This window comes from Eptesicus fuscus, chromosome 10 (assembly GCF_027574615.1).
Source record: "Eptesicus fuscus isolate TK198812 chromosome 10, DD_ASM_mEF_20220401, whole genome shotgun sequence".
NCBI lineage: Eukaryota > Metazoa > Chordata > Mammalia > Chiroptera > Vespertilionidae > Eptesicus > Eptesicus fuscus.
In genome coordinates this window covers 94,179,562-94,191,261 of record NC_072482.1, presented here as the reverse complement: position 1 = coordinate 94,191,261, position 11,700 = coordinate 94,179,562, and the positions used below count along the sequence as shown (strand labels likewise).

General features: G+C 48.5%; 1 protein-coding gene across 1 annotated transcript; it reads left to right on the top strand.

Annotated features, from left to right (window-relative positions):
• The first annotated feature begins 744 nt into the window (after positions 1-744).
• On the top strand, positions 745-10,166 carry TAGAP (T cell activation RhoGTPase activating protein). Its single transcript, XM_008154659.3, has 10 exons — positions 745-976; positions 1,530-1,611; positions 1,697-1,750; positions 2,055-2,121; positions 3,617-3,783; positions 4,453-4,614; positions 5,102-5,211; positions 6,594-6,789; positions 7,565-7,679; positions 8,247-10,166. The coding sequence occupies exons 2-10, from the start codon at positions 1,585-1,587 to the stop codon at positions 9,473-9,475; spliced, it is 2,127 nt and encodes a 708-aa protein (XP_008152881.2). The 5' UTR covers positions 745-976; positions 1,530-1,584; the 3' UTR covers positions 9,476-10,166.
• The last annotated feature ends 1,534 nt before the right edge of the window (positions 10,167-11,700 follow it).

The window sequence follows — 11,700 nt, the reverse complement described above, 5'->3', positions numbered from 1 at the left end:
GATTAGGCTGATATGAATTAAGTGTTAGTGGTTCTGACTAGTACGGGAAAGAGATGAGTTTACCAGGATGACAGCTGCTCTGCTGGACCCTGCCTCTTCCTAGTTCCAGCGGAAACGGACCTGGCTTTGGTGGTGACCGTTTCTCCGCCGCACAGCTTGGGTTTCTTGGAGGGCCAACATCGTGCACCCAGAGGATGCTAATCAAAGTACTGCCCTAGCCAGTTTGGCTCAGTGGATAGAGTGTCGGCCTGTGGACTAAAGGGTTTGGGGTTCAATTCCAGTCAAGGACACATGCCGGGTTGTGGGCTTGATCCCCAACAGGAGGTGTGCAGGAGGCAGCCGATCAATGATTCTCTCTCATCATTGATGTTTCTCTCTCTCCCTCTCCCTTCCTCTCTGAAGTCAATAAATATATAGTTTTTAAAATTTTTTATAAGTATGGTGACAGATGAAAATAGTATATGGTGGGTGGGAGAAGAGACAGCCCGCAAACAGTATACCAAAAAAAGGGGTCAGGGCACCAGAAATGACCACTTTAGAAAAGAAAATGATGTTTACGTACAGAATAACCCATTCTCTAGTCACACATCCCACCTGTGACATTAATCAGAGCCTTCACCTATGGCCATGTGTCATCTTTTCCACCCAGCAGTTTACAGATTTTCTTTTCCTCTCAAGTGGAAGGAATAAAAAATAAAAAGACCCAGAGCTGCCCTAAAAGGAATGAGGAAGCGGGTGCTCTCCGGCGTCTGGCTGTGCAGGGTGACGGCCCATGATGTTCTTTCCGGTCCCAGCATGTGGTGAATTTCCACCTGCCCGCCCCTCGCTTATAATGCAGAACACGTGAAGGCAGCGCAGTCTGTCTCCTGCCAGCGGATTAACGGGTGTCGCACTGCCTCTCCTGGTCCCCAAGGTCCCCACAGCTCCCCGGACGGACGTAGCGGAGCTCTGGCTGGGATTCCCCTCCACCCCCAGGGTAAGTGCCATCAGTTCACCGGCGCCGGGAAGCAGGCTGCTAGCAGGTCGCTGGGCTTTCAGATCGATCCTAAGGACACGGTGGAGGGTGCAACAGTGCTGTACAGATTCTGAGCACGGCAGCTCTGCTTCGGGAGAAGCCTGTTCTTCGGAATTCTGTAAATGTTCCCTTTGTCTTATGTCTGAGCTTTCCTCTTTTCGGGTCGGATGAGCAAATTCATGCAAAGCTCTTACTATGATACCTTACGCAGAGTGAGCTCTCCCCCAAAAGTTAGTTGTTACTGGACTTGTCATCACATTCTCTCTTGATGGGAATGTAATAAATGCATAATAGAATTTGGCCTGGTGATGCTATCAGGCTTAACTCATTTAGAAATGTGAATTCAGATGCTGTTCCAAATAGCATAAGACATCTGGTAACAGACGTCTGTACTTTAAATGACAACTTTCCTACCCAATAGTTTCAGGCTTAGTGTCCTGGCGAAGTGGCACTGAAATTGGCCGGCTGACCCTGTGTGTCCCTCCTAACCCTCTCCCATTTGATTTCTCTGTAGGCAGAGCGAGGCCGCACGGGAGGCGACTTCATCAGGACAGTCGGCCAAACTTCTGATGAAGCTGACAAGCAGCTGCAATGCTGTATGTGCCCCTCTCGTCTTTACTCCTTCATAATTTCAGAGGCTTGAGCCAAATGTTTACCTAACCTAATTTTTTTCTCTTTTAGTCGAAAACACTAAATGTCAATAATATGGAGACATTAATTGAATGTCAATCAGAGGTAAGAAAGCAATTTTTTAAAGTTTTTATCTGCATTGTGAGAAGAGGGAAAACTTTCTGCTTTAATTGAATATTGTTTGGCTTATTTAATTATTAGAGTAGAAAATTAGTATCCTAAGTGCAGTGTGTTAAACTCTTATACGAAACAATCACTGCTTTACTGTTGATTCTAGAAGCTAGAAAGAAATCAGTGGACTCTATGGCTAATTTTTAATATGAATAAAATGTTATATGAGCATTTTGTGGGGGAAGCCTGGGTAGGTTTCTTCAGTCATTGTGTTTAACCAAAGTAAACATGCTTTTAGGGTGATATCAAGCAACATCCTCTGTTGGCATCATGTGAGAGTGAAGATAGCATTTGCCAGCTAATTGGTGAGTTTTGAAAACATACTGATCTTTTATGTAAGTGCTAACAGCAAATGTTCTTGGTTTGCAAAACCACAGGACGTTTCTCTACTAGGAATTATTTGTATGATGTGTTCTTAAAGACCGCAGAACATCCACACTCAAGTGGAGGCCCCAGCCCCCTGAGCATCAGACAGAAAAGACCCCTCGGAACCACCCCTGCTCTCCAAGGGGCTCCTAGTGGGCGACAGGTCTCCTGGCCACCCTGTTTTGACAATGAAAGCATACGGACACATGAAAAACACACAATGCCTTTTCCCCTTTCTTACTTTGGTGATGGAAAGTGAATCTAAGAGCTCAATCCTTGCGGACATCCAATTCCAAAGAACCCACTATTTTTTTTTTAATATATTTTTATTGATTTCAGAAAGGAAGGGAAAGAGATAGAAACATCAATGATGAGAGAGAATCATTGATTGGCTGCCTCCTGCATGTCCCCACTGGGGATCGAGCCTGCAACCCAGGCATGTGCCCTTGACCGGAATCAGCCGAGGATCCTTCAGTCCGCAGGCCAACGCTCTATCCACTGAGCCAAACAGGCTAGGGCACACGGTTCACTTTTCACTCTTTTCACAGTGCATTACCTTATAACATAACCCAGACCCAGTTCTCTTGAACCATGGGAAAAGGTCACTTCTCCACCCAGCCTCTTCCACATGCCAGTATAAATTGTATAGAAACATACGCCAGTGCATTTAGAAAACACAGCTTTCCTAATTAGGAAAAAAAGGAGAAGGGAGCAGAGAGAAAGGAGAAAAGGAAGGAAACTTGTGAAAGGCAGTGCCCATTGCACACACGTCTTCAGGACTTTGCAAAGATAGAATATCTTGGTGATGTTCTCTGATAATTCCCAATTGCCGTGTCTAAGCTCGGGCCTTTCTGCAGCAGTTTGTGCTCTCCCGGTCCTAAGGCAGCCGCCCGCGGCAACCCTGGAGGGAAGGGGAACTGCAGACAGGCTGAGTGATGTAGCTCCCTCTAGTGGCCGGTGGTGCGAGCGAGGCTGCAGCCCGCCCTCTTGAGCAAGTCAGTTCCTCTCTTTGTAAGTTTTATTTTCTTCAAAGGAGCAAATTAAAATAATGTATTTCACATGAAAGATGTCCACTAAGCTACTAAGGTCAATAGGTTAAGATGGTGGTTTATGACCCGCACAGTTAGGTGTTGCCAGTTTTCTGCAGCCAACAGCGGGTGAAGGGTAAAAACAGGAAAGGTGGAGACTTTGAAGAACCCTGGTGTTGATGTTTAGGGGCTGGTTGCCCTGGTAACATTGTGGTGGTTTTCTGGGTTTATGTTTAGAGATTAAGATTCATGCCCTTTGCTTTCTCAGTTTTTGCAAAAGTTTTTCCCCCATATGGCATACCAGAGGTGACATTATGTGGCTGACGATACCCACTGTCTGACATGGATCTCTGTTTGTTAATATTTTAATCTAAATTTTCACCTTGCCTTGTTTTCTTGGCGGTAGAAATTAAGAAGAGAAAGAAGGTGCTGTCCTGGCCCTTTCCCATGAGAAGGCTTTCTCCTCCATCAGATTTTTCTGGGGCTTCAGAGCCAGAATTGAAAGCGTCCTTGTTTGATCAGCCCTTGTCGATTATCTGTGGTGACGATGACACCCTCCCCAGACCCATCCAGGTAGGAGCGCGTTTACTTGTCACCCTACTTCAGCTTTCTGCCAGATGTGAAAAGTCCTTGGGCAGCCGGAATGTCAGCCTCATCTAACCTTGTCGAGGCCGATCTTTCGTGTGTTCCCCCCTTAGAAATGGTTTCCGCCAGGGATGCAGGCAGGCCAGTCCCTTACATTCTAGAAATTTCTTGTATTTGCCAATGAGCTCAGATTGACGGTCGCTCTGTCCTTGACTTCATAGAGTTAAGAATGTTGAAAATGTGTGGCTTCTGAAATATCAACAGACAGAGATGTGGTGTAGCATATCTGACCAGAAATCCAAAGTGTGTGTGGAATGGGTCACAGGAAGGAGGCCTGAAGCAGTTTTAGTATGTGCAAATGAGAGCTTTCACAATGCACCTCCTCTCAGAAAAATGGAGGGTGGAGGAAGAGTTGATAGCAACTGGACTGAAAGGAACAACTGGCATCAGTGGTCACTTGTTAAGACTAACTTAGGGTCATGGGGAACTAACTTTAATGGAGAGGATACTTTATGATAGATAAAGTTAGCTACTGTGCATATGCACTATTTTAATTCTCTTTCTCCTACCTAAATATAGGTTTCTAGTGTATTAGTAGCAAAGTATGTCTTCAAACCAAGGGTAACCGTTTCCTATTCCTGTGCCTCTTTCCTCTAGGACATCCTCACTGTTCTGTGCCTGAAAGGCCCTTCCACTGAAGGGATATTTAGGAAAGCAGCCAACGAGAAAGCCCGCAAAGAGCTCAAGGAGGAGCTCAACTCGGGAGTCATGGTGGATCTGAAAAGTCTCCCCGTGCACCTCCTGGCGGTGGTCTTTAAGGTGAGTTCACAGCATTGGCGCCAAAGAACCTGCCAATGGGCTCTGATACGTTAATGCTCAGATAAAAGAAATGGGTTCTTCTCTCTACAAATCAAAGTACACTGATCTTACAGTTTGCTTAAGTTGAGCTTTTTGTTTATTATATAAACATCTGTGTTTCTATGATCCCATATTCCAACAGAAAGTGAGGCTTTAAAGTTCTCCAGCATTTTGAGGAGAAAGGCACTTGGGTTGTCCCATGGCCAAGTCCATACCCCTAAATCTTGTGGCCCCTTGGATGGTGCCCTTACTGTGCCTGTTGTAGGAAGATGCTGAGAGACAACTCAAGAGAGAGATCTCCTTCAAACTAATCAAATGCAGGAAGGAGGGGGCACAGCCTGTGGCAAGATGAGCATAGGTTCCCTGAGATGGAACAAAGTTGAGACAAAGACACCAGCACGTTACGCAGCACAAACAGACCAAACGGTACCCTTTCTTCATCCTCCAGGACTTCCTCCGAAGTATCCCCCGGAAGCTGCTCTCCTGTGACCTGTTTGAGGACTGGATGGGTGCCCTGGAGAGACAGAATGAGGAGGACAGGATCGAGGCCCTGAAACAGTAAGTTGTCAGGTCCTCCCACATGGACTCCATCTCTTCATTCATCGCGTAGCAGAGTGCTTCACGCACATTGTAATGATTAGGGGATCCGAGTGGAACTGCTCATCTATTCCCAGAATAAAAATCAGGAATTACCCTGGACATTTACAAACACCGTTTCGGCCAAAGGAAAGTAGATACTTTTTCAAAAAGTAGAACATGAACTTCAGTACAAATCACAAGAGGTGGGGGAGTCTAAAAAGAGAAGTCGTTTGAGAAGGAATGAGGCAGAATCATAGATGAAAGCTTCAAAACGGCTAGCCAGCCAGGTGTAGGAATTTGGGGTTTTCCTTAACCTACATTGGCTGGTGTCCTGCAAGACAACCATTCTCCCAGAAAGCATCCCTGAAAGCACAGAGAACAATCAAAAGGGATTATTTTGTTCATTAAATACCATAATATACTTCATCTTCTTCTAATTAACCAACATGAGAACTATATAAAAACAAACTCCAGTGATAGGGAAAGTAATTACATATGTGAGTGAAATATGGCCTCTTGGTAACTAGAGAATCTTAAATGCCTAACTTTAAAATATCAACACTTTTGCCAAATCCTATGAGAGTGTGCCTATATATTATGATTGCCCACATGGCTAAATATTTTCAATGAAATATATTTATAGAATTGAAGACATTAGAGTGTTTGCCCCAAAATGAAAATTACTTTCTACTTAAAGACATAAAGCTCTTTCAGAACAATACATCTTATGAAAAATGAAAATGATCCATATATTAGAGTCACCATTTCATTTTTTTGAAAAAGAGAGGCTTTAAGAACCTAATTTATTATTTGTTAGTAATAATGTTGCCGTTGAAATGCTGCCTTGACCATAGTTACGAAGATGCCTAATACACTGATTTCTTCTCCGTAAAGATTTCTCAGAATGGTGCAGAAATGTCTCATCTTTGTTCCATGGTCACAGGTCAGAAAAAGGCAAATGATTGTGTTAAAAACACACACACAACACACAGTCTTGCAGTGTTAGGAACAAAAAGGCATTCTACATGGCTAAATGATTCTTCTACAAAAATAGTTTCCAAAATATTAAGCTCTGGTGTGTATTGCAGGAGTTAATGCTTCCAAACCTAGGATCTATGTAAATAACAGGACGTGTCATTGGTGTCGGTGTCTTAGGCTGTCACATGCCTGGTTAGCCAGTTTCATCCCGTGTCAGTTGCCCTTGGAGGAGTGTGAATGAGCATTTCACAATGTTCCTTGTGAAGGCAGCACCTTCCTCATTTTAAAGGAAGTCTGGCTGAGGGGGTTTCGGCTGCTACACTGCAGCCAGCAAAGCCACTGGCGCCTCTGAACCGCGCCCCCTCCCCGGAACCTCATTGCAGGGTCGCAGAGAAACTGCCGCGGCCCAACCTGCTGCTGCTCAAGCACCTGCTCTCCGTGCTCTACCTGGTCAGCAAGAACGCCGAGGTCAGCAAGATGGACGCCAGCAACCTCGCCATCTGCGTGGGGCCCAACATGCTGACCCGGGAGAATGACCAGAACCTCTCATTGGAAGCCCAGAAAGACTTGAACAATCAGGTTTGTTCCAGCCTATTTCTGGGAAACTCAGTTTCTGTTCTCACTGCCCGCCCGCCTGCACATCGAAGTGATGCAATGCCTCTGCGTCTCTCTGACTGTCCGCCATCACAGCGAAGATGGGAAACGCAGGGTGTCTTGGTCACAGCTCCACTCTTAGCCGCATGCGTTTCATGAACCTGACTAAGCCTAGGCCGCGGCCTTCGACCTCCCAGAGACAGAGTTTAGTGCTTCCGATGTTCACACCCGTTTCCCAGGGCAGAACGCCTTCACTCTGTCCTCTGTGCATCACACTCAGTCCAGCTACGGGTTTGAGACACTCCTTACTTAAAGGAAACATTCAGATTCTCAATAAAAACGTGCATGTCTCAAAAATAACTTTAGCCGAAGCCGGTTTGGCTCAGTGGATGGAGCGTCGGCCTGCGGACTCAAGGGTCCCAGGTTCGATTCCGGTCAAGGGCATGTGCCTTGGTTGCGGGCACATCCCCAGTGGGGGGTGTGCAGGAGGCAGCTGATCGATGTTTCTCTCTCATTGATGTTTCTAACTCTCTGTCCCTCTCTCTTCCTCTCTGTAAAAAATCAATAAAATATATTTAAAAAAAAAAAAATAACTTTAATACAGATGATGGGTACCAGGTTTTCTGTCAGCTCTTTCCAGACACAGAACCTCTCTTAGGCTCCTTGTGGCACCGCCCTGACAGCTGACCCTGTCCTGTCCCCCTCCCTTTAAGAAATAAAGATGCCTTTAAGCTGACCATCTGCTCACGTGTCCTCCCAGGTGAAGACTTTGGTGGAATTCCTCATCGACAACTGCTTGGAAATCTTCGGGGAGAACATTCCAGTGCATTCCAGTTCTATCTCCGATGACTCTCTGGAGCACACGGACGGCTCAGGTAGGGCGCGCTCTCGGCCTCGCATTGCATCGCAGTGTCCAGTGTCCCTGGTTATGAAGCAGGAGCCGCTGTGACAGGGCCCGGGCTGAGTGTGGACTCACCGTGGGGAGGAGGTTAACTGCGCACAGGGCTCTCCCTGCAGCGTCTCCGCAGGCTGGAGGCACTCACGGGCTGCGCCTGGGCCCTGCCTGTTCCCAATCAGAAACTGCTAGTCTTGCTGATGAACCTGAGCCAGGGGCCGGGTCATAACCTTCTATTTCCACTATTGGAATACGGGCCTTTAAAATGGAAATGGACCCAAGAAGGCCATTCAAAGGATCGTTTTTAAAGTAAAGATCAGTCCATATTCAGTGAAATGCTGTTTCCTCCCTCCCTCCCTCCCTGTCCCCATTGACAGAGTCAATTTTGAAAGAAGCAAATATTTAATGTGGCAAATACCTTTCCTTTCAAACCCCAAAGTAGCTTCACCAAATTACCCACTGCCACACTCGATAGGGTGAGTGAGCTGTACGAAAGCTCCTCTTAAAGAATCTGAGCAAAAGCTCAACCTCCCTTTCATGTCTGCAGACGCGTCGACCCTGCAGAATGACTCGGCCTATGACAGCAACGACCCTGACGGGGACTGCGGCAGCGCCCTCGGCTCCCCGGCCAGGCTGCCCCCGGGGCCCTGGGACACAGCTGCCCGCGTGGAGCCCGTGGCCAGCACTGTGGCCAGGCTGAAACGCTCCCTCGGCGACCCAGACAGGAGGCACTCGGAGCCCAGCGTGTCGCCCTCACCAGAGCGCCTGGGGAGCCGGCAAGCTAACCCAAAACTGACACGCAGCGAGGACGCTCCCGCGGCCCGGCCGGCCTCCGGCTCGGGAAGTGAGGAGGCCGAGGACCCCTTCCCAGAGGAGGTGTTTCCCGCGGTGGAAGGTGGGAGCCAGAGGCCGCAGGACCTGTGGGGGCAGAGCTCCACGCAGGGCGCAGTGTCCCCGCAGGGACGGGCGCCCACGGCCTGCTCCAGCGGCTCCCTGGATGCCTCCTCTGACAGCTCGCCCCCGGCTTCCCCCTCCAGCCCCAGGAGAAACTTCTTCAGCAGACATCAGTCTTTTACGAAGACAGATAAAAGTAAGCCCAACAGAGAAATAAAAAAACACTCCATGTCCTTCTCCTTCGCCTCGCACAAAAGGACGCTGCCCAAGCCCCCCAGCCTGTCGGTGAGAGCCAAAGGCCTGGCCAGAGACCCCGGCAGGAAGGACTTCAGAAGGGAGAGCCAGCTCGCCGGGCGAATCGTCCAGGAGAACTTGTCTGAAACCCACAGTCAAGCAGCTCTGGACTTCAGCCCAAGATCCTGTGCCCTGTCTGGGGAGGACGTGTTCCGGCTGGTGGACAGGACGAGGCCCGGCAGCCCCCCCTCCTACGAAGAGGCCGTGCGGGGCCAGGCCCCGGCGCTCGCTGCCCATGGGAGCCAGACGGTTGGCAGCCTGCGGGCCAGGATGCTCAGCCTGGACTCGGGGCTGGCGCCTCGCCTGCCCGGGCACCACGGAGGGGACTCGGGGAACACATGCGGCCAAGAGCCACTCGACGGGCACAGGCTCTCGCCCAGGACTGCGAGCTGGAGCCGGAGCAGGACTGGCTGTGCTTCTGTGGAGACGGTCGGACAAGTGGCCGTCATGGGGAGGCCCGAGCTGCACCGGCTCAGAGCTGTGTCCGAGTCCACGCAGCGGAGCCCGTGGGACTGCCTGGCGGGGCGCTGCTGCCAGCCGGCCTTCGAGGCTGAGCAGCTCCTCTACGCCAAGGAGTCCTACATCTAGGAGGCGCCAGGCGTGGCAGATGCGGTGGTCGCGTGAACTGCTTCCAGACTGTTTTCTAGAAGTCAGAATAAGCTCCTTCGAGAGTCGTGTAGCCCTCAGCGAGGACAGCTGCACGGCCCTCGGTGCTGGCTGCGTGCACCTATCCGTGCACACACAGCTCACGTATAGTGTGTTCCAGACAAGGCGTCGGGTGCAAAGATGTCCACATAAACACGTGTCTGTTTGTTTGTGAACTTGGGGTACACTGCCCTGCTCTTCTCCACCTCCTGGGGCACTTTCTACTGGCTGGTGTTTAAAACTATTGTTTTCTTTTGTTTATGTTGCTTCTAATGTCATGCCAGTTTCATAGTTTCCACGAGCTCCGTTTAAGGGGATGTCTAACTCCGTCAGCAGCTCTCTAAGCAGCAGGGGGGCGGCAGACTGACCCGCAGGGGCCCCTGTGGGGTGTCAGGGCACCACGAACGCCGGGGAAAGAGAAGGCCGTCGTGAAAATACTTCCATGTGTCCTTCTAATCACCTGCCTTCTAACTGGGATCGATGGGTGAAAACGCATTCCATCGATAGCACTTTGAGTTACCTTGCGGTTCAGGGGTGTCTCCCTAGGCGCGCGGAGGCTGTTACTTTATATGCGTCAGGTCGCATAGAAACTTCAGTGTAATCTCACTACAATAAATGCCTGCCTTTTCCAAAGTGAAAATGTTCATTCTTTTTTTGTTTGTTTTTTGTTTTGTTCATCCTCACCTGAGGATGTTTTCCCATTGCTTTTTAGAGAGAGAGGAAGGGAGAGGGAAAGACAGAGAGAAACATCGATGTGAGAGAAACACATCAATTGGTTGCCTCCTGCACGTACCCCGACCAAAGCCGGAGAACATGCCCTTGACCAGAATCGAACCCGGGACCCTTCAGTCCGAGGGCCGACACTCTATCCGCTGAACCAAACCGGCCAGGGCTAAAAATGTTCATTCTTCACTGACATGTTACTTCCTTTCCCTCTGTTCACAGAACCCCACCAAGAAACTCATTCACACATTGATTCACTCAACAAGCACCTACTGAATAATATGTATTTATTATTCTAGACTAATAGCAACGCTGGGGATCTTGTGTTTGGGAAAAGAGAATCCCTGTTCTTCTGATGTTTGCAAAACCATAAAAATGTACCTACTTTGAGCCATTTTTCAGCAGATGGTCACTCACAGGCCAGAAAATTTAGTCTGCAAAACAGAGGACGATAGAAAATACCATATTTCCCGTCATTTTAGTGAATTAAACCTTATTTTTATTGATTAGCAAATATGATAGTTTATTAGAGATACTTGGAAATTTGCCTTATCACCTTCTCTCATAAAATACTGAAAGTTATATTGGTTAAAGAAATATTTCTGTATAGACTGACTACCAGATGGTGAAGACCTATTTTTTCAGAGGTGGTTTCCTAGTAATGTAACACAAAGTTAAAACTGCTATAACTTGGATTGCTAAAGGCAGCACATTGAGGCCCAACAATATCATTAAAAATACTTTTATTAAGCACCACCGATAATGTATAGATTTTAAGGACAGACACCCCCCTCCCGACTGCTAACCTAAGATAAGCAATCCTTTTCCAAAATTGGACACTACTAGAAATAGTTACAATTTTTAGCTTCTACCGCGTGGCCAGCGCTGTGCTACGTATTTCAGGACTGAAAAAATGTTTCCCATCATGTTTTTAGCCACTTCTTACTAAGAATCAGAGGATTCTCAGCAATCGATGGATAAGACTATAAGGTAGGCAGCCTCCAACCTACTCCACTCTACCACTGATCTGACCTCCCGTGACCCAACTCAGATCACAAAAACCCTACCCCAATTTCCTCCCTGTAAAAAGGCAGGAGTAGACTGAAGCCTTCTCCCTGTGGCCAGTAGGACAGTTTGCTGACAGACATTGAGGAGTTTCTTGCAGTCAAGCAAATGGCATCCCCAGGACAGTCTTCGAGCGGTGGCGACAAGGCCGGGTGGATCCCAACACCGCAGGGTGCTGTGCGCACTTCTCCTTTACAAGAGGGTGGCCCGGCCTGGCTGCCACGCCCAGGAGTCTGCCGAGGCCGCCACAAACAAGTGGCTCAGACAACAGAAATGTGTCGTCTCCCGTGTTAGAGGCTGGAACGGAGATGGAGGTGTGGGCAGGGCTGAAGGACCGTGAGGGAAGGAGCTGTCCCAGGCCTCTCTCCCTGGCCATAGAT